This window comes from Aedes aegypti, chromosome 3 (assembly GCF_002204515.2).
Source record: "Aedes aegypti strain LVP_AGWG chromosome 3, AaegL5.0 Primary Assembly, whole genome shotgun sequence".
Lineage (NCBI taxonomy): Eukaryota > Metazoa > Arthropoda > Insecta > Diptera > Culicidae > Aedes > Aedes aegypti.
In genome coordinates this window covers 120495648-120518361 of record NC_035109.1, presented here as the reverse complement: position 1 = coordinate 120518361, position 22714 = coordinate 120495648, and the positions used below count along the sequence as shown (strand labels likewise).

Below are 22714 nucleotides of genomic sequence, written 5' to 3'. Positions count from 1 at the left end.
TCAAGAATAGTTAATAAACTCCTTTTAGCATCAGGCGATGATCCAATGGGTAGTGACCACTACCCAATCTTAATCAGCATCAACGAACAACCCCAAGCAATCTCACGTCGTCCCCGCTGGAAGTACAATGAAGCAGACTGGTCACAATTTCAGGAGTCAACAACTATGAAACTCGGCGATCCTGTACCAGATTGAGGAATTTCTGAACGTAACAGTGACTCGGCCTCACTCTCAATTCCTAGAACATCCGCAAGTCCAGGTCGGAAATCTCTGGGACGCCACCCCAAATATAAAAAAGGATTTTTTTTCTAAATTTGAATCTTGTCGCTCCCTTGCGAAGCCTATCAACCTATTCATTTCTATCATTTGCAAAAATCTTCTATGGACTCCCTTTACCTTTTAGTCGCATGACCGATAAAGCCATAACAAAATAGAATAGGGTAGATGTACCAATAGTGGAGGTACTAAGCACTATTGAACTTCATTTAACCGCCTAAATTCAAGAAGCGCAATTAATGTACATGTTAGTGTTGTAACGGGAAGTAACGACCATTGGCTTAATGAGAAAAAATATTTCATCGCAGTAATCCACGGCATGTCAGTGAAAACTAATACCTCCACTATTGGTACACTGTTCCTTTAGTTGCGGTATATTTTTAATTTGTGTTCCTATAGTTGTGGTATCCGTGGTTTTCTTATGGGATCCTCCACTATAGGAACACTTTACCGCAACTATCATTGGCGTAGGAACAGGGGGGGCCAGGGGGGCCTGGCCCCTCCAGAATCATCCAGGCCCCCCCCAGAATTTTTGATGAAACTAAAAATTAAAATTTAAAAAAATATACAATTAAACATGATGAAAAATTTTCTGAATCAATATTCATGACTCTTGTTATTGACAACAATCTCTTCAGAAGTTACAATATATTAGAAAAAAACCTCGCTTGTTTTACACATCATCAGCGTAGCGGTTCTGACTTCGGTGACTCGCGCGTCAACCAGAAGCTTAATTGTGCGGCTGTCGATATATTAGTTATTGTTAGAACTAGCTTCTTGTTGTTTACGATAAGCGCAATTTTTCAACATCTCTGCTGAAAAAAATACCGTGACACAAAAAAACGTCAATATCTTGGAATTTTGATTCCCAAAATTCGGGTTTTCTGAATAATCCAACTAATGCTGTTTCTAAGCAGCATTCTCAATGCATTCTGATTTTTCATGTTTATTAAGGATACCCTTCTCGAGGTGTCTGGTGATAATGATTTCCCTTATGAGACTTCACTAAAGAAATCCATATAACAACTTCAACTCGTATAATGTCCGAAGAAATAATTGAAGAAAAAAATATAGCAAAATTACTGCCTTAGTCCAAAGCTGGAATTTTTGTCGACAAATAAGGCTTGACTTTCAAGGAGTTTTGGCTTGGCCAAGTTTTCTTCAGATGAATGGCAGAAAATTCACCTGGATTGAAAATATGTAACAAAATCGACCATGGTGTTGTATTTCTGCAATAAACTCTCTCTTTCATTTCAATTCAACTTTCCAAGTATATCGTATGAATAAATTTATTAAATTCGTTTAGTGAAAGTGTTGTGAACGTAATATGGAATCCAAAACACAAATGCTCGCTGTAGAATTACAATGGAAAAGGTAAGCACCTTCTATCTACAAATGTAGTTGTGTGAGGTAATGAAATGCGGCATAAGATCGGAGATTTTTTTGAGAATATAAATCTCATGTATATTGCCGCTAAATTGATAATGCTGTATCTGAAAGTGTTGAATAAATATTGAAATACCACTTGAAGCATTTTTCTTCGTATAAATTATTCATAAAATCAGGTGATGAGCACTTATATTTCATCGATGCTGCAAATACCAATACTATCATAACAATATGTTGATGATTTTAGAAGAAGCCATTTTGCGATGACGCACCAAAAGGCCTTAAGCTATATTTTTATCAAGAAAACTTATAATTTCATAAATTGATCATATTGATTAATTTCCAAGAGATTTGTAGCAAAATTAAAAAAAAACTTTTTGATATACTTTCTAGAATTTTAGTATAATCAAATTCCTTAAGGAATAATGAAGGGTGACCTCAGTACTTTTGTAAATCTCTTGGAAATTTGTTCAACAATATCGTGGGACTTTCAAAGCGGATTCTTCCTGGTCCACTTTTTATTAGAAAATTAATTCTGGAATATGTTCCCGGATTTTCCTAAAAAATGGTAATTTATTTTTCAAAAGTCCAGTAAAAACTCGAAACTCCTCCAATAAATCATTGATTCTGTCAAATCTAATATTCTTTTTTTTGAATTGTTGCTCAAATTTTCGGATTTTTTAAAGAATTGTAAAGAAAATTGTTTTTGTCTCTTGCTTTTGAATCTTCTGAGAAAAATTGTTGAAAAACTCCAAAAAAACCTTTTGCTTCCAAAATTAGCATAGCATTAAAGGAATTAGCAAAATAACTGGGATGGGGGAAATGGTTAATTAAGATATTCATAAAGAAATTAGTATTGATTTTCTTCAAACATAATTTTACCAACTATTGTAGGAATCCATATTCTTGGTTTGAATTCTTGTGGGGTACGAGGGTGGATTAACAAGAAAAATAACAAGCATTTTTGTAACAAATCCTACAATGACCACTTGGGCTTTTCTCTGTGGTACATTGTCAAAAATTCTACGGCTTAATTCTTGAATTTTACGACAGGAATTTAGTATTTTTTCCGAATTATATTTAGGCTGCAATTATCAAAATAATAACAACAAAGTTCTTTCAAACCTTTTTTGTATGTGTTCCTCTTGAAATCTGATACGGAGTTATTCGTAGAGGAATTTGTAAAGCAATCAATAAAATATTGAGGTATTCCTGGAGTAGTTTTTGAACCAAAAATAGAGCCGAATAAATTTTTAAATGTTATTTATTGAAGAATCCTGATATAACCATTGAGATTATCTCTAAAGCCTGAAAAAATAATTGATGGAGCTTCTGGAGAATTTTCTTGAGAAGTTCAAGAATGAATTGCAAAATCTTAGTAAATCTGATGAAAAATTGCCAAAAAATCCCAAAAATATCGTAGGTTCGGTTTAAAAAAATCTCTGTTAATTTTTTTGGGAGAATTTTAGGTAAATAACAATGTAATTGTATAAGAAATCCCTGAATAAATTACTCTCGAACGAGTCTTGTACACGACACTGATGACGGTCTTACGATTGAGGTTGAAATACGCGTATCTGTCGAAGCATACACACTCTAGTGGAATTAAATGGTATAGTACTAAACTCGGGTTTTCATTCACTTATAGATATTCCACTAAACAGCTCGAAGACCTTTTATCATACTCGGGAAATTTTTGAATATTTTCGTGGAAGGGCTTTTGAAATAACATTTGAACTATTTTGCAAGGAAATTTATAAGAACGTTAGAATTCTGTAACCATTTCTTAGCTAGTTATTTTAAGATAAAAAAATCGAGAGGGTTTTAAAGGAATGTGGGATGTTCCATTTTAATTTTAGAGAAATCTAAAAAATAATTATCTGTGATAAAATTGCAGAAAGAACTGCGAGGAACTTCTTTGAGAAATCATGGATAACATTTTCCCAATTTAATTCTTTTCAATTGTTCATGAAATACTTGTGGAATATTACTATGAATTCTCAGAGTTACACCTGTTTTTTTTTCAAACAATCCTATAGAGAAACTTTAGGAAGGACTTCAAAAGTACAGTTGGAAAAACTGTTGGCGAATTCTCTAAAAAACTCGTGGAATGAATCCTTGCTTGATGATCTCTTTTGGTGAGACTCCTAGACTTTTTTGTACTATTTTTTGGAGAAATCCTAAGGGGATTATCTGAAAATTCCAAACAAATTATTAATGAACAAAACTGGAAGATACCTGCTTTCAAATAACGATTGGAAGTTATATAAGTACGTAGAGGACCTTCCAGCGGAAATGATAAAAGAATTTTCAGAGCATTCTCCGGCGGAATTCTTCTAGAAATTTGTGAGCAATTCGATAGAGATTTTTCGATAAATTTTCTGGTGAGATCAGAAAGTCTGGGAATGATTTTCCACGAGAATCCTAGGATGAACTCAGGGAAAACTGTTAAATGAGTTCTTGAAGAAAGCTCTGAAAAGTACGAAAATAGTTCATGAAGAAATCTCTTCAAAGCACATAGTTGAACATCTGAAAAAACGTGGAAGAGTCAAAAAGGATATTCCTTGTAAGTTTGTTTTTGCTAGAATTCTTTAAGATTTTAAAACTAGATTACAAGAGGAATTAATCTTTTCCGTAGAGAACATTTAAATTTACAAATATCACTGATGTGCCGCAGAATGAGGACAAAATAACAAGTACATAAAATCAATATAAATGTATTGAAACGACGAAATTTGTGAAAGTCCTTATCATTGCGACCAACGTTACTTCTGTAAAACAAGTATTTTCTAGGCCCCCTCCAGAAAAAAATCCTAGCTACGCCAATGGCAACTATTGGTACAAGCAATAACAGTTTTAGCAATTTTAGTGGTATTTCATCAGTTTTAAAGCAATTTGAACGCTCTTTTAAACTATTTCGTGTATCAACAAGCCAATACGTCGATTGGCAGTGTCGGTTCTGTAGCTAGTTTAATGAAATCAGTGAAAACGGCACTACCGCAACTATAGGAACACCCACAACTAAGGGAACACTTACCCTACCTATAAAACAATCACGTTCGCTACCTTCTCTTAGGCAGCGTTCATTAATTACGTAACGCTAAAATTGGAAATTTTCGAATACCTTCCCCCCCCCCTCCGTAACGCTTTTTTTGTGAAAATTTTCAAATTTTTGTATGAGCCGTAACGTTTCAGCCTACTCCCCCCTCCCCCTAGAGCGTTACGTAATGCCACGTGGACATTTATGGGGGGTGGGGGGTCTGGCCAATAATCACGGTTCATACAAATTTTAAAATATTTGTATGGACAAATGTCCACAAGGAGGAGGAGAGGGGGTCTGGGATTTAAAAAAATGACCACGGGTTTAATGAACAGCCCCTACACGCAAACAAATTTTGTTGTATTATCTACCGAATCCATGGTAGAATTAAGAACTGTACCAACGATTTCAACCGACTACAAAAATCTGTTAAGTTTATTATAATCTGATGAAAATCACCAGTGCAGTGCAGTAAATGTGACCATGTCCTTAGTAGCATCCACTACAAAGCATTGTATTCCAATCCGTGACACGCACCGTACAACACTGTGTGGTCAGAAGTATAATACCAAACTTGTCAAATCAAGAATGTATCTAGTCATTAATACTACAACTCTGGTTAAGAGGAAAATAACCATCATCGTTTTACAAATTTTCAAAACTAGTTTTTTTGCTCAAATTTTAAGCAATGTTCAAGAAAATCTATCATTGCATTACCTCTGCTATCTGCATTGCGATGATAGAGTTTTGTGGGAATTTCTTTATATTTGAACGAAAAAACTGGTTTTCCGTTTTTGATGATTGCTGATGATTGAATGATGGATTCTTGAGCCTTAAATAAACCGAACATATTTTCTTGTGTAGTGATGTTGACTATGTTTTGGTAGAGTTAATAGATTAATGTAGTCGGTTGAAAATCGTTGGTGCAGTTCCTAATTTTACCATGGATTCAGTAGTTTCTATAATAAAATTCATTTCAGTGTAACAATCTTTACAACCCACCTTCTTCTTCTTTTTCTTCTCGGCTTTACGTCCTCACTGGGACAAAGCCTGCTTCGCAACTTAGTGTTCAATGAGCACTTCCACAGTTATTAACTGAGAGCTTTATTTGGCCTAGTTGCCATTTTCCCATTTGTAGCCTTTTTGGAAGGTACGATGATACTCTATGCCCAGGAAAGTCAAGGTAATTCACATTACGAAAAGACCCTGGACCAACCGGGAATCGAACTCAGACACCTTCAGTATGGCTTTGCAATGTAGCCGTAGAGTCAGCAAAAGAAGGCCCCTCCAACCCACTTTATCACATATTCCAGCCTACTTAAGGAAAGCTTGAAATTAAAAAGAAAATACCGTCGTCGGGGATTACATTAGGCCAAAGCATAATCTGAATATCTCTGCAAGTTCCTTGAAGTTATCTACATTGAAAACATTAAATTCCGTGCGCTAGTAATTTATTTTCAATAAACCATATGAAAACAGTTTGAAAATAGTTTTAGTTGGATCAAATTACAAGTGTTTTTAATTTCAAAGATACAATGACTATCATTCTAATGCTTTTGCGTGGAATAAAATATACAGTTAAGGCTCCATGAGTCGATATCTGAAGGTACCATCGGAAGCGGAAATGCTTGGAAATCTGTTTCAGATGACCATCATGGAGACCAAGAAATTTTTTTTGGACATGCCCTATATCAACTGCAGTAATTCGCAGTAGATAAGATGTCCCGGGCCCGATCCATCTGACAAGCCAATCGAGCCCTCTGTCACCATAGAAGATGGTGTATCCATCCATGTCGATAGCCTGGTTTTTACTATGATTCCATTAGCCGATATTGGAAATTTCACTCTAGGTAAAAGCTTTGAATAACGTATTCAGATAGGAAAAATCCCTTGGAACACGGTGCTTCCTCCAGCCCTAATGCTTATTAAGGAACATTTCGTTAAATTTTAGCATGTATACTTAAAGGCGGTGTAAGTATAAAGATGTGCCTGAAATGACCTAGAGAAACAAAAGTTGCAAATGTATCGTCCTTTTTGAATGTTGCGTTGCGTTGCGTTGCGTGGTAACGGAGTATTTCGTAGATTGCATACTGAAAACTGTCATGTTAGAAACTTTACAACACTTATTCCAATTACTCATGGAAAACTATTTTGAATCAAATAGTTATCCAATCGGAATCCAGAGATGCAAAGACATGATAATTTCCATTGCTGGCCACGCCCATCTTCTCCGTTACGAGGAAAGGAAAGGAAAATGATGATATGACACCTACTTGAAGAGAGGCCAGCGACTCACCGACGCCCTCATAGATGTCAAGGAGTTGGATGATGGGAAGGGTAATGGTCTAGGATTCACTATAAGCGAGTGATGCGACCGGATTGAAATTTAGTGTATGTGTAGGTTAGTATACTTTTTGTAATTGAGTGTAAGCGTGAATGTAATGTTTTCATCATCGTTGGGAGTGACGTTGCTAAGAAAGTTAAAGTCACACAGGTATTTCCACCTTGTGCCCTAGCTATGAAGCTTTGGTTTGAGCGCCATTACTCGCTCTCTGAAACGAGAAGATAAAGTAACCCAACCCCATGCTACAGAAATAGCCCAGAATTAATAATAGCGGTTAAATCGGAACAAACTCACCAAATCCGTCCACTTATCGAAACGCCGAGTAAAAACACGTTTCCTGAAAAACTTGGGAATTTGAATCGACATCCTCTGAATGGTTTCATATCTGAATTTGGTTTGAACTAATTTCTGCGTAGCATAATAATTATCATCGAAGGCGGCTTTCATACTTAACACAGGTTTTCAAATTAAAAATAATATAAATCTCACAACCGTATGATTTTTTATCTTATTTTGTCAAAGTCACACTTATTCCAAACGAAAAAAAAAACTATCCGGGTGGCGTAACACTAACGGAATCATGCAAAAATTTAGCACGCCACAAGCCATCTTTAAAATCGTCGCAAATAATATATAACACGTAAATCACTGCATTATCAGCCAGTTTTATTGCAGCTGTTTATCACTGTACAAAGCACAACAACCCGGATTACGTTGCACCTGCTAATATCGGCGGATTTGAGAACAACGAGATCACAAAAAAATTGAAGGTGGCATAGCGCCATCAGCCGAATCTATTTTTCACCGTCCGAAACGCGGAACCGAAGTAAACGTGACAGAAAATTAAAAACGCAGCCGCCCGCGCGCATGGCTTGCTGCGATCCTGTATCGTCCTTTTTGAATGTTACTCTAAACTCACGGGCCGCACGTCTCTTCTAGATCTCCTGAACATCAAACAATTCTTCGTCAGGAGGTTGCACTACTCCAAAAGTTATCATGAATAGCACACTGGTATATACGGATAACTATCTTAATCAGATATACAGGCGATTGAAAAATGAGCTTGAGTAACACTGTCTAAACATACATTTTAATTTTTAACTTTCACCCCCGTTTTTTGTAATCAGTTAAAAATTGTTATTGTTGTTTTTAATTTTACTATGAATTGACCTTGACCAGATTTACAGTATGACTAACAGGCTAACGTAATCAATAAAACAATAAATTACAAATTACAACTTATGAATTCGATAGGTTACGAAGCTAAATTTGTTTGAGTGTATGTTTTCTGGCTAATGGCCAAACTATGCTCTCAAAAAAAGTACACAGTGTACACTGAAGTTTTCATTTACTCGGTACCGCATTATTTCAGAAAAAAGTATACAGTAAAAATCCACATTATTAAAAAAAAACGGTGTAAAAAACCAGCGTCGGAAATACGAAGACTTTTCTATGTCATTGATGTCAACCGGCGTAAGAAAAAGTGTATTCCACTTTATTACCATGATAGAATATGTAAAGTACATAAGCTTTATCAACATAGTTTCATAAAAAATCTTGGGCACTTTTTATGAAAACATAACTCTTCGACGAAGATCTTTTCACGGTACTCACCACTTTAACACGAAACATGATTTTGCAATTGTAGGCTTTCTTCAAATCTGTTTTATACGGTCAAACCAACATAGAAATTAAACTTTTGTTAGGCTTATCCCCTCATTTCTTTTATTTCTTGCAAATTTACACAGTAAGTTTGACCTATCTTAAACTCGGGATGGGTACAGCATCTAAAATGAAAAACGAAGAAACGAAGTTAGGAACGACTTCAGAGAGGGATGCAGTGCAATACTTACGATACGAATGCGGTGTCCCATGGCGTGTCCGGGCATGTTGGTCTTGAAACGGGCCCTCACGCTTCCGCTGTTTCCGTGCGAGCGGGTGATCTTACCCCAGATAGCGCGAATGTTGGACTTCTTTTCGGCTCCCGGTGCGTTCAGCTTGGCCTTGCCACGGTACACATACACGCACCGTTTGCCAATGTAGAACAGAGCGTTCTTCCGGTTGCGGCATCCCTCAACCTTCAGGATGGCGTGGCCTTCGTGTTGGTTTCGCAGACCGCGCTTGTATCCGGTGAAGACGGCCTTGGCCCACAGGCGTCCGTAGCTCTTCTTCTGGTAGGGCAGGGCGGCCTTGGCGGTGCGTTGTCCCTTTGGCTTGTGAGTACGGGCCAGGATAGCTTCCTTGGTCTGGGACTTCTTCACACCCTTGGGTCCAGCTGGGGCAGCGGCGGCCTTGGGGGCCTTACCGGCAGCCTTCTTGGCGGCTGGCTTCTTTGCTGTATCGGCCATTGTGGTCTAGCTGGAATACGAAGGGATAGATTAGCATAGTTTCAAATATAAGCCACTTTTAGAAATACAACATTAGTGAAATCATGGAATATTTCTATTAAACCGATGCTCCATTTACAGGACTGGTAGCGACTAAGTGTTCGGAAAATAGGAACTTCAAAGACCTTTTGCCAGGAATCAACCATAAATATATCAAAAAGGTACCACCCATAGTTTAACAATTACATATATGTAACGTTGTCACGATACATATCTGTGTTATAACAAGCATAAAAAAAAGTCCTATCACTGCACCACTGAACGGAAACGTAAAATTCAACTGTCAGGTTTATAATAAAGTTCAAGTTCCATTTTCGAGGCATTTATTGGTAAACTACTGTCACAAACGACTACCAAACGTCTCACAAAAGTTTTGAGCTCAAACAGCATGTTAGAATTAAAAAGGTTGGACAAGAGTAAATAAGAACTTTTTTAATGTAGGGTGCAGAACCACTTGGGCACTTCCATGATTCACTTTGGCATGGGGGTTTTTCTCATCCGAATTGCCTTAAACTTTGCCGCTCGAGTACGACGCATATTGTGGCCAAGTATGAGCTCTGTAACTTTCAAAAAAAAACCACTGCCGAAGTGAATCAAAAGTGCCAAGAATAGGATGCGGGAGATGAAAGAGATCAGAGATCATATGTTAAATATGATGTACACACATTTCAACAGAATTATTTCCTATTTTAACACACGTATTTCCGCCAAGTTGCGTGACCGCAAGCAAGTGAGCACTTTATTTTGTCAGTGACTGTAATTCGACTAAATCGATGCTTCATTCTGAACTAATGTTTCGAGGTTAGGCCCAGAAGATACGAACGGATGTCAACAAAAATCTGAATCGCCGTTTTTCTATGAACTATTCTGTTTCAAATTGTACAGATGCATTTTACTGCAAAATATCGTAAAATTTACACAATTTTTGATATTCATTGCCGAAGAACACGATATCGAGACATATTTTTAGAGAAAACAACACAGGTTTGACAGTTCGGCAATCCATCCAATCCGCTGACCAGTAGAGACGGAACTCCAGTTATCAACAATCTTCAACAGCTTCCGATTTCACAGGTTTCGGAACCGTTTTTCCATTTAATTCCGTGGCACACCACTCGATTCACCTTCCGGCAAGTTTTCGAACAATTTTCACCAGAAAATTTCCATGATTTCACTAAATAAACGCAATAATTTTCGCCGTACCTCGGATGAAATGTGTCTACTAGCATACACGATGCCGGAAAAAGAGAGAGAAAAGGTTCGAACTGTCAGATTCTGAGTCTGTTTCGGTCACTTCCGTCTGCGTGCGGCTGTCAAACTGGCAATCTGGTACTGCACCGCGGACGAAATGTGGCTGCAAGGGCACGAACGGAATCGAGCAGTTTATACACGGAGGAAAAATACCTAATTTTTGAGTTCACTACGCACAATATGTACCCATGTTTAAAAATAGCTTTAGCATTTAGACATTCCACGGAATTTCCGTGCGTTCAATCGGCTTTATTAATTAGACATATTGATATCGTAATGCTTGGCGATCTTTTTTAGAAAAGTTCCATGATTTCTAATGGTTTTTAACACTTTGAGTAAAGTGTTTCTTGAATTATTAGCACGTCCTGCCTTTCTATGATAATTGCAAACCTTGTTTACTATAAGTTACTATAAAAGCAAATACAAATTCAATCTCAAATGAAAAACTTTTCACTTGCCCCAGGTGATTAGAAAATTGACGGTATTTTAATTTAGTTATTTTTAGCTCTACGTCAAATTATTTTTATTTTTATTTTTAATTTCAGTTCAAAACTATCAGAGAGGACAACTTAAAAGTGGTACAGAAAATTATATTTTTTCCACTTATAATATTAAAATAATATTGCACGCCGTCAACTTGTTACTGAGTAAGAGTTGACAGGTTAACAATCTTTCGCTCTATTATGCAATAATGGTTCAAAACTCTTAGGTTTTTTTTACTATCGTAATGTTCTGAATGGCCTCAAAGCAAAGACACATTAAAGACCTCCATGTCCCTTGCAGTTGTCCAAAATTTTATGGCTCATAAGTGTAATAAACGGAGCTATTTTTGTTTTTCAGCAGAATCTACACTTTTCGCGTACGAATAACTCAATCCGTCTCACGCTAAATAAACAAACGTCCAACACTCTCCAACTTACAATCTAGACTGAAGACCTACTTCCCCATCTCCACGACGAATGCCAACGTTCGAATCTATTCCGCCAACGTTCGATATCTATTCATTGATTCCATTTTGGCGCTGTTTCAACAATCCTACGCGCAGCTTACAAGCACACTCAATATGTTTCAATCAAATATACAGCTCATTCACTACAATAAGGTAATCTAGAATGCCGTGCAAAGTGTACTGCGATCTGTCAAACTTGGGTACCTTTTGCACTACCGACGGACGAAATGCAGTACTAGAAGTGGTACCAAATCTGAGCTCGAGTGGGACGGACCTGCTCAAAGGTTAACACATGAGTTTAAAACGTTATTTCACATATTCAGTAAATAATAGAAGTTAATTCCACTTACACCATTTAATATAAGGTACCGCGGGACAAGTTGGTAAATGGGGTAAGTGAAAACAATAGGGTCCTAAAGGCCTGTCCCAATTTTAATGCCAAGCGCTTAAGTTTAGACCAAAAACACATGTTTACTCAATTTTTTAATGTTTTTCTTTTGTTCAAGTCCAAAACAGATTTTGTCACACTCCTTGGCTTAAACTCAAATTTTGGGTATATTTTGCTTTCCGTGTCCCTTCCGAAATGTCAGATAGGAACAACCCCAGTGTTAAAACTAAAAGCCCTGTGGTGTTTTTGTCGATTAAGCGAACGTCAAACATGATCAAAAGTGTCAAGGTTCATTTATGGACCCAATTTTTAAATTAAAGTTTAAATATGATGTTGTCGTCATTTGAGCGGGAAAATTACTAAAATAGTTGCAGTAACATGCTCTTTCGTGTCATTAAATAAAAACAAGATTTCATTCAACATTTTAGGACCCTATTATCATTTCCCCTAACTTGATCTTCAATAGTATAGGGGCAATGGGGGCAATATGAACATACGGGGCAATAAGAGCCACCCCGAATTTGACATCAAAAACAGTGTTTAAATGTCTAGTGTCATTATGATCTGCTAGAGGATGCTTCAAATAGCCACCACAATAAAAACCGTAAGAATATTCGTTTCAACACTCGAATTATTCACAAAAATGTACAATTTTTTTCTTTGTCATGAAAAGCTTATAATTTTGGCAGTTTTTAATTAAGGCTCTAAGACAATTCTATCTATTATTCTGATTAATTTTACCAATCCATTGAAACTTCTGATAATACTGAATAATTCGTGCGCTGAATTATATTTTTTATTAAACAATTTTTTTTTATAAAACTGAATATTATTTAAAAAGGAAAAGGGCGGGGCAAAATGAGTCACCAAGATTTAAGTCATAATAACGGTGTTTTGAACATAAAAATGCATTGCCAAAATTTACTAGATTTTTTTAAACTGCATAGTAATCTTGGTGCATCATTACAAATGGAACACTTCGTTAGAAAATAAGTTGAACCAAGTGTCATAATTTAATACTAAAATTACATGGTCTGTCTACTATGTGTTATGTATCTATCAAAAATGAGGCGCTAGATTTGATAATTTCAATCAAATTTAATAAAATTTCCTTTCTAATATTGTACAGTTTATGATCAGATTATCTCTAAATTGTTCTATATGAAAATCATACAATTGAATGAGGTGGTTCATACTGCCCCGTTGGGTGGCTCATAATGCCCCATATGGTTGGTGAACACGCAGATAAACAAGGTTTTCAAAAACGTTCTTAATTTTTTTTTTCTAGTCAATGTTAATATTAATTATCGACGTAACATAGAAGAACACATGTTGTTGTTCAAGTCACTTGCATTTAAACGGTAGATTTTGCTGTTTTGCTATGCATTTTATGACGTTTTCCTTAGGCGGCCCATATTGCCCCGATCACCCCTATATTCATTGAAGTTTCTTCAAATGCAATTAGTGATTGGCAATACAAACACTCCATTACAGAAAAAAAAACCGTTGTTGGTAGAACTATGTACTAAGATTTCCTCTTTCTTCCCGCGAGTTCCCATAAGAAGCCGTGTAAATTAGTGACGTAGTTATTTTTGTTTACGTTTTTTCTCTTTACTAATATATAGCCATTGCTTCTTTTTCCACACCTTAGTATATATTCTCATTGCCTAAATACGTTATTGAAGGATTCCGTTTGATTTCTCCCGAAGAGTTATCCGACGTCATATCCGACTTTCTCAAAAACAAATAACGAGCGGTGGAAATTCTACAGAGCAGAAATGCAATTGCTGTCCTATAATGTAAGAACTAACATAGGAAATGTTGCAGTTATAATGTTGTCGAATCATTTCAACTAACATAACTGAACAGAAAAAAATTGAAGTGAAAAGAATAACATTTTCTTTGTTTACAAGTTACTTATATTAATGTTCATTGGGAAGCCTTAACAAGTGTTAAAAAGAAAAGACAATTTATACCGTATTCAGCCACTTTTTTCTTCAATTTTTCATAAAAATCAATTTCAGCATGCTGCTTATATATGGTGGGAGTCAAGCTAAAAAATATACACAACCTCATTTGTTTCAATTTAAAGTCTCTAGAATTGGAAGAATCTCAACTATGCGAATTCCATTACCCACTTGCCCCACGGTACCTTAGATATAATTTTCAAGACCGTTTTCTCTTAGAATGGCCAAAACCGATGCTTTTACCCTGTGTCGAAAAAAATACAAATAATTGGCAGAGTCGATGCACGAGTTGAATTTGTACATTACACAGTTCACATTAAGAAGAAAATGCTCGGCATTTGGAATATAACTTACGGGTCCAACAACACATGCAAGTTTGCCAGCTTGTATGGCCAGTTTGCCAGCTTGTCACAGAATTCAAACTTCATGTGTAAAATAATACTTATGAACAAAGTCCATAGTACTTTTGATGTGAAAAGTTATTTTTTGGTGGTTCAGAAAAGTATTGTATTTTGCCATATTAAAGAAACGAAGAATTTTGTATGGACACTGCATACATGTTGAAAAAATCGATTAAATCTAAATTTTCTCGTGCAATTTCAACTGAAACGACCCAAAATCTATTAGAGACACATAATTTGATCCTCGAGACACGCAAAAATGTCATTTTTGTTACGCTGTGTAATGAATATGAACAAAAGAAAGGATTTTCGGATAATAGAAACACTGCTACTCGATTATCTGTAAACTACTTATTAGTTTGTAATTAAGCATTTATTTACAATAGATTTTTTTACTTTCTTAATCAGTTCGTAGAAAAAATGAAAAAATAAGGAAACTGGCAATTTTGAGGATTGTACGATTTCAGATTTCAGAAATAAAACTCGTTTCCTCGGTATCTTTTCACGATTTCTTGTAAATCACTAGCTTCTATGCTGGTTTTGTAGATTGGATTCTTGATGTTTTTGATAAATGTAAATAAAATTAATTGCATGATGTAAATTCGACTGTGCTCAGTTACTTTCATGAGAATGGAAAAGTAATAAAATTCCGTTTTTAAATGTGGGTAACGAAAAAAAAAAAATAAAGCTGGCACTGTAAAACATCAATGGATGTATAGGTAAGGAAAAGTAGGCAGAAGAAAAACTAGAGAACTCACCCATCTACTGAGGCATCGCTGTAACGCTACTGTGTGATGTTCTCTACGAGAAATGGAACTTGAACTGGAACGGTGACCCATGCTGGAAGTGATGGAACGGATTGCCTCCTCCGAAGCCGCCATTGCGATTCCCTTCCGGATCTAGAGGATCTTCGCCAGCGTCGAACTGTGACCTCTTCTCCGGATCGGTCAGAACTTCCTTTGCGGCAGCAATGTCTATGAACTTTTTCTCCGCAATCTTCTTCTCGTCGCCTTGGAAGTTATCAGGATGCCACTTCTGAGCGGCTCTCCTATAAGCTTTGACAATTTGTTGCTTGGTGGCACTTCTCTTCACGTCCAGAATCTTGTAGTAATCTCTTCGTTCAGATTGTTTTTGAAGCTTCTGGGCTCGTTCAATACCCTCTTTCGCTCGTTGATATCCATCATTAATTTCCAAGGCTTCTCGGTACTGATTAATGGCGTCGTCGTACATTTCTGCGCCGATAAGGGCTTCCGCACGATCGCACATGATCTCTGGATCCTGGTAGATTTCCAACGCCTCTCGACATTTACCAATGGCTGCCGTAAACTGTTCGTCTTTGACCAGACATGAACATAGCAGTTGCTTGCCATTGTAGACAATCATTGGAATGTTAGGTTCTAGTTTAACGATTTTTTCAGCTTGTTCAATGCAATTTGCATACTGTTGTTCTTCCAATGCTTTCTGAGCATCAGTGTATATCTTATCTACTTTCTTGATCTTTTTATACAGTGGGAAGCAGTCTTTATGTTCTGGATCAAGCTTTAGGCATTCTCGGATCTCTTTGAGAGCCGATCCTGAATCACCCAGGTCGTAAAGAATTTTCGCAAGAGTGTAATAACCATCGGTACTATCTTGGGAAAGCCGATTTACGGCACGGAAGTCACTCACGGCACTCAATCGATCGCCAACTCGTATGTAGGACTGAGCTCGAGATTCCCGAATTTCCACCGACCAAGGACAGATTTCCAGCATCTGCGTTAGTAGCGTAATGGCCGTAGCATAATCCCCTCGAGCCAGCACATCCAAGCAAAAAGCCCATTGATTCCGAGCATTGTCAATCTGAGCGTATTTGTAGTTAACCTCGTGATTATGTGGATCCATCCGCAGAACGTTCATCATATCGATTTCGGCATTATCGAAATCACCCATTTTGAGATAAACCAGGCCTCGCTGAGCACGGGCAGCCACCAGGTCAGGCTTCAGCTCCAGCACCCGGGAGAAATCGTTGATGGCGAATTTTGCTTTGCCAAGAGCGAAGTAAACTGTACCACGTTTGAAGTACGTTAGATAGTTGTTCGGGTCACCCTCTGCGAAAGAAGAAATTTTGTGCAATATGTTACAACAGTAAGTTAATTGTTTGCAATGAGTTAATTTGTTAAATGATTTTATACAATAATCCTGTAGCATGAGTATCACTTCACGATGCTTAGTATTTATCTTTATTGACGTGGCTTTTCACCATTGGCGAGTTCACCCTCACTTCGCGATTATGTGTAACATGCATTTACATCAATCATTTGATCATGAGTAGAAGTGGTGTTTGTTGTGTGGTTCATAAAATGTTTAGTTATGTGATTCATAAAATCCATTCTGCTTTACACTGCTCTTTCGATTTTTAGTTAGATTCTGAGCGTCCTTTCAAAATTTGAGCTCTTTTGGATGAGAACTGAGACTGCACTATATTTTAAATATTGTATGGGAATTATTGGAAGTGCTCATTGGACGCTAAGCTGAGATGCAGACTCTGTCCCAGTGGGGACGTGATCACGAGAAAAAAAAAGTGATTATATTTGTATCAGTGTAACCATAAGGGAGGAGTTGGAAAACGGTATCGATAAGAACAGAAGTGTTGAAATACGCCGCCGGAGTAAACGTGCTTTTAAGTAATTCGGCCGATAATTAATGAAAAGTTAAAGTGTATTTCAGAGTGTGTTATTAAGTGTCCCATTCGAAACTCTCAGTTTTCACAGAAATTATTATGGAAAAACAAAGTACTTCATGCAGTTCATCATAGTTTTGTCCATATTGTTCATAGTTTGGTAATTGCGCTGAAGCGTTTAGAATTTAGATTCACTTATCAGCTACAACATTGCTGAATATCGTTTTCAAATCGGATGCCTCGTATTTATAATCTTTGGTGATTATATTGAGCTATTTAGCAGGCATCACTGGATATATACACCCGATTAACCATTTCTTTAAAATTCTTCACTTTTCTTTATGTTGAGCTCAAATAACGCTCATATAACAAATCGATAGCGATTGTCATCGATTCATAAAGAAACTTAGCTATGCGAAAACGAAAAGTATCATCGTGAAATGTTGATAACGCCTACACTGTTGTAGCAATATCTTAATCATAAAAAATATTACGATCAATGATAAAGTTCGACATAATGCATTTTTTAGTATTTTCAAAATTTGCCTTACATGAGCCGCATATGGTGCACTGATAATATTACGTTACGAATTTGAAGGCAATATAACCCCAAGGCACATTCAACGTAACATTTTTGATACAGAGACAATTATACAAGAAGATCCGCTGTCGTTTCCATCATGAAATGATACTTGCATGATGGGAGTTAAAAAGCTCATTGTACGATCGGTAACTAGCAAAAACTATGACAAAACTTACCTACTGCGGCATGATAATGTGTAAGGGCATCCGATAGTTGCCCTCTGGCCAAAAAGTCTCGTCCCATTTCCAGATGTCTATCGATTTCTGCTTGTGATGCCACTACAGATTCGGCAGCTAAAAAGAAAAGAAAAAAAACTTTATTCAACACTTGACCAGATTACAAGTTGCAGAATGATGTTTGTACGACTTGCCGATTAAGGTAAAGATCAGGGCTAGTAGTGACTGAGTGTCTTGGAAATAGAAAGTTTAAATTTTTTTTTCTGAAAAAAGATACCAAACAAGAACCAAACAGGAACCAAGAAAGCAAATGGAGACCTAACAGCAACCATGAAATAAGAATTTGATTCCTCATACGAGACATTACAAAAGTATGTTTAAAACTCAACGACATACCGGCATTTGTCCAAAGAATTTGATATTAGTACAAAAATTTCTTCAGCTGTTCATTTAGTGATTATTTTCCAAGGATTTCCTCTAATTTTTCTGTTTTAACTCAAGAATTGTAAAAAATCCTCCAAAGATTCTGTCAGATTTTTTCAAGAAAGCCTTGAGTCCTTCCGTGTTTTAGGCAGTGATTCTTTCATCGCTTTCCCTAGGACACCCTCAAAAATTTCCGTTTTGAACTTCTTCGAAAATTCAACCAGTAACTTCTCCAGGGTGCTTTTATGTTATCTGATATAGAGTTGTGTTTGATCCTTCGACCTTGTCGCTTGCTCTTGCGGGGGCGGGTGACGAGGGCAGGATCAAACTTGTCACGCGTCGTTCGCGAAATGAAGTTAACGAGCGAATCTGTTTGGTAGTGTTTGATCTTTTGATCACGTCACCTGTTCCTGCGGGAGCGAGTGATAAACACTTGTTCGGCGTACAAAGCGGTTTTATGATAATATCGCAAATTCGATTAGCCGTTAATATATCATTTTTATCGTTTACCAACCCTTCATCAAACTTTTCCCATATCCAAACTTCCAGTGTTTTCTTGTGGAAGTGCAGAGGGCTTAACGGCTTCCTCAAAGTGTTACTTACTCAACATTTCCTTCCCTTTGCCAAATTGATCTGCATTCGGACGCAGCCGGCGCCGTTATTATTTGCTATAATGATAAAAGCACCAGTACGTACACATTGAGGATGCAACTGATCCCGAGTAGTATCTGTTGGTTCCCTGTGTAAGGACAACTGTTCTTGCACGGAGTAACTACGGACAGTCAATCATACTCATTCTATGTTCTCCAATATAGAGCTAGAGAACCATAGTAAAAGATGTTTTTCATGGCAAAATCGATGGTCTCTTGGATCGCAGTTGCACTAGTTTTGTGTTCTGTAACTCCCTTACTCGATGGTCCCTTAAATATAGAGCTATGGAGAGTTGACTGTATTTTAGAAGAAAATCCTAAAGTAATCTCTGATGAAGCTTGTGTAAGTTTTAAAATAACTATTGATGAACAGGGATTCCTGAAAAAATCCTGGGCTCTTGAGAAAGTTTTAGAAGATTTACAAGATCAATTGCTAAGATAATTGAATTAAAAAATCAATCGAAGCATTGGATAATAGGGTGCAGAGCTACTTCCATGATTCACTTTAGCATGTTATTTTAAGACATCATTGGGGCTACTACTTGCCTGTTGATGTAGTATAAACAAATAAACAAATAAGCATGGGGGGGTTTTCTTGGCCGAATTAGCTGAAATTTTGCAATTCAATACGACGCACATTGTGGCTTTCAAAAAAAAAAGCACTGCTGAAATGAATCAGAATTGCCAAGAATAGGATCCGGTTCGCTATCTCATAGGAAATAATTCCTTCAAAAACATTGATAGGAATTTCCAAAGAAATTTTTGTAGGAATGGTCGGAGGAATTACTGGAAAAATTGCTGTAGTGTTAACTGGGGTAGAAACTTAAAAAATCTTAAAGCAAGGGTATTTTTTTTCGAGAAATTTCTTGTTTGGATGAAATGCTGGAGAAATTCCTAGAAAAAATCTATAGCAATTTCTATTACGGATCGTCGATCGAGTTAATTGGGGAATAGATTTTTTCGAGAAATTGTTGCTGCAACTCTTGGAATAGGGGGAGATCCCCCTAAATTCATAATTCGAAAAACATTGATTTTATGGGCTCGTGTTACCCATTTATGATAAATATTATCATTTTTATAGTGTACAAAAATAAATTTGAAAATATAAATATGAATTTTGATATTGCATTTTGATGATGAGTTTTAGTACCAAATTGATTGATCTCGAAAGGTGGCACTCAATACCGGACAAGATCTGGAAATGCCTCGAATTCTGTAAATTTGAACATCATCGAATGTGTACACTATAGGAATAGTTTATAATTACCAATTCAATGCATTTGCTACATTTACAAGAATAATTTGAGTTTTTCTTAGTTTGCAAGATGCCTATCAAAAACCTCTTTCATATATGATGAAAAATAGCACATTTTACGATGTTGTTCTGAATGTTCATTATTCTTAATTTTATTGCATATTTGATACCATGATCGACGGAACCCATGAAAAATGAAAGTATTCTGAGACACTGATGCAATAATTACAAATATATTAACAAATCAAGTTGTCCGAAACTGAGGGACAGGAGGTGCTAAACCAAAATTGTGATTTGTCCATATTTAGTTCAATTAAGGTACAAAATACATTCATACTATCAAATTAGGATTATGTTCGATCATGCTTGCGGGATCCAAAGTATTTTTTCATATTCAAAATATTTACTAAATAGGCTCAAAATAAGTAGATACGTCAATTTTTTAATGATTTTCAAACTTTTCTACTTTTTTAAAAAGGCTTGCATATTTCAAGGATGTGTTATTCTACGTAATCATTGGTCTACATAATAGCTTTCTTTTCTACTAATACACCATCTTGATTGGACCATGATTTCTCAATGTTTCGGCTTTGTCCGGTATTGGGTGCTGTCCGGCACTGGGGGATCTCCCCCTAATCATGAATAAATTCTGAAGGAATCCACTAAAGGGATTGTTGTTGGGTTCATTGTTACAGTTTCTAAGCGAATTTCTTAATAACTATGGAATAGACCTTTGTTGGTTGGATAGAATTTCTGTATAGGAATCATTGAAAGATCCCTAGATTAACAACTGGAGGAATCTGTTGATCCTTCAACAGATTCCTCCAGTTGTTACTCTAGTGATCTAGGGAGCGCATAATCTAGGATAATTAAAAAAATATAATAAAGTGATCCCTGAGGAAATTACTGTATAATAGCGTTGAAATGCTCTAGAACTTAGTGAAGCACATTCTGGAGAAATTTCTCTAAGCATCTTTGAAAATTCAGGAAGAATTTCAGGGAGAATTGGTAGAGGAAACTTTAATTCTAGAGAGCATGCCTGAAAGTATTCCAGATAGAATCTCTGTATAATCACTGGGATAATTTTTGAAACTTTTAGATTAAAATAAAAACTTTAGAGACCTTGCATTAAACATAGAGAATTGCATTGGCACAAAAGAGACCTGCTACCACCACTGTAACAATGAATCAAAGCCACATCTCAAATTTTCAATAGCGCAAATTTGGCGAAACAAACAACGCTCTGCACCGAAAATTTTATCGACTGGTCATCGCCAGCGAGTGACCAATCGATCAAATTAACAGTACTAGCGGTTGTCATATTCTCTATATTTGTGCTCTTAAAAATTCGAGATTTGGCATCGATGCATCATCTTAACTTATTCAATTGAAAAAAGTCCTGCTGCAAAATAATGTTATACCAATTGGGCTGTTTTACTCCGTTCATCAAAGATAGTAGAAGTGTCAGCTGTGTTTTGCCCAAGATCGAAACGACACGCATTGCATAAATAAATTTTAGACACGTCAGTGTTTGGTTGTCTATGGTGCTTGCGGAGATTGACGACGAGACAAAGACGATCGTTATCTTCTACCTTAACTGCTTGATTGATTTTCGGCGAACTAAACCAATCAAAAAATTGCTTAATTACTGTTAACTAAACTTACGTTGAAACAGCACTTCTAATAATAGAACCAGAAGTAACGAGGTCACCGCAAAAGTGCTATCGCCCAGGAGCGACATTTCGTAGATGTTTGTCAGCATCCGTCCGTCCGTCGGGAAGATATCTTCTCAATCACACGATACGCCCGCACAGTTATCCGATTAGGTTTTGTTTTCTTTCTAGCACACAAAGCTCATATTCTGACGGGAACCTGTTATTAATCGGATAGTAGAAACAATTCTGCAGACAAAAATCACAGTTTCTTGTGATGATTTGGTTTTATGAGCCGACGATTCGCTGAAGTTTTTCGAACGACTGACGTGTTTTGGCGAGAGACACAACACTGCAGATAGCGGTACAAGTCGAGCAGTTTTGACAGCCGCCTGGATGTGGTCGACGTTGATTGGTTGAATTTCTGACGTTTTATGTTACCATTGCTGCATGGGACTACGGATGAAGTCGATAAAGTAGTTGCGTGGATTGAATGCCATACTTGCATTCAAGTCGACAACTAAGCCAAATAGGAAGTACTAGATTATTATCGTTCGGCACCTCCGGCACGGTTCGGAAACGTCGGATATAAGTTTACGCGCGTAAAAACCAAAAATAGGGCTTTTTTATTAATTAATACATTGCGGACATTACCTAGTTTGAATTGTGTAGTGCATAGCCATATAACTATGTAGTCAAAAATCAAGTATTGTGATGATGTGAAGAATTTCGATATAATAATGGGTAAGAGTTTTCATAACTATCAGCAAATTTTTCGCTTAGGCATCATTCATAAACTACGTCGCTCAATTTTATCAATTAGGGTGCCGGTACCAATGGTTGTAATGTACCAGTAGATTGGACTATGGAATAAAACGTACATTTTTCGATAAAAAGGACATGTGCTATTTTTGGTGGTTAGAT

General features: G+C 36.7%; 2 protein-coding genes across 3 annotated transcripts; both read right to left on the bottom strand.

The window, feature by feature from the left end:
- Positions 1-8740: 8740 nt before the first annotated feature.
- LOC5566843 (60S ribosomal protein L35a) lies at positions 8741-10773 on the bottom strand. Its single transcript, XM_001651206.2, has 3 exons — positions 10640-10773; positions 8903-9407; positions 8741-8836 (listed from the first exon to the last, which is right to left on the bottom strand). Exons 2-3 carry the CDS (start codon positions 9395-9397, stop codon positions 8813-8815), a joined length of 519 nt encoding a protein of 172 aa, XP_001651256.1. The 5' UTR covers positions 9398-9407; positions 10640-10773; the 3' UTR covers positions 8741-8812.
- A 3973-nt stretch (positions 10774-14746) lies between these two features.
- On the bottom strand, positions 14747-22144 carry LOC5566888 (dnaJ homolog subfamily C member 3). 2 transcript variants are annotated; one of them, XM_001651207.2, is made up of 4 exons: positions 21804-22143; positions 17811-17927; positions 15151-16479; positions 14747-15086 (listed from the first exon to the last, which is right to left on the bottom strand). In XM_001651207.2, exons 1-3 carry the CDS (start codon positions 21898-21900, stop codon positions 15194-15196), a joined length of 1500 nt encoding a protein of 499 aa, XP_001651257.2. In that variant the 5' UTR covers positions 21901-22143; the 3' UTR covers positions 14747-15086; positions 15151-15193. The 2 variants fall into 2 exon arrangements, with proteins under 2 accessions (XP_001651257.2, XP_021705034.1); XM_021849342.1 differs by having other exon boundaries at positions 14747-16479; positions 21804-22144.
- Between the last annotated feature and the right edge of the window lie 570 nt (positions 22145-22714).

Bases quoted from the DNA above. Each gene is read 5' to 3' on its own strand.
- LOC5566843 (XM_001651206.2), bottom strand. From the start codon at position 9,397: ATGGCCGATACAGCAAAGAAGCCAGCCGCCAAGAAGGCTGCCGGTAAG. The intron at 8,837-8,902 runs GTAAGTATTGCA...TTTTCATTTTAG, and splicing joins TGGGACACCGCATTCGTATC to ATGCTGTACCCATCCCGAGT.
- LOC5566888 (XM_021849342.1), bottom strand. From the start codon at position 21,900: ATGCTGACAAACATCTACGAAATGTCGCTCCTGGGCGATAGCACTTTT. The intron at 17,928-21,803 runs GTAAGTTTAGTT...TTTTCTTTTTAG, and splicing joins ATTAGAAGTGCTGTTTCAAC to CTGCCGAATCTGTAGTGGCA. The intron at 16,480-17,810 runs GTAAGTTTTGTC...CTTCTTTCGCAG, and splicing joins ACATTATCATGCCGCAGTAG to AGGGTGACCCGAACAACTAT.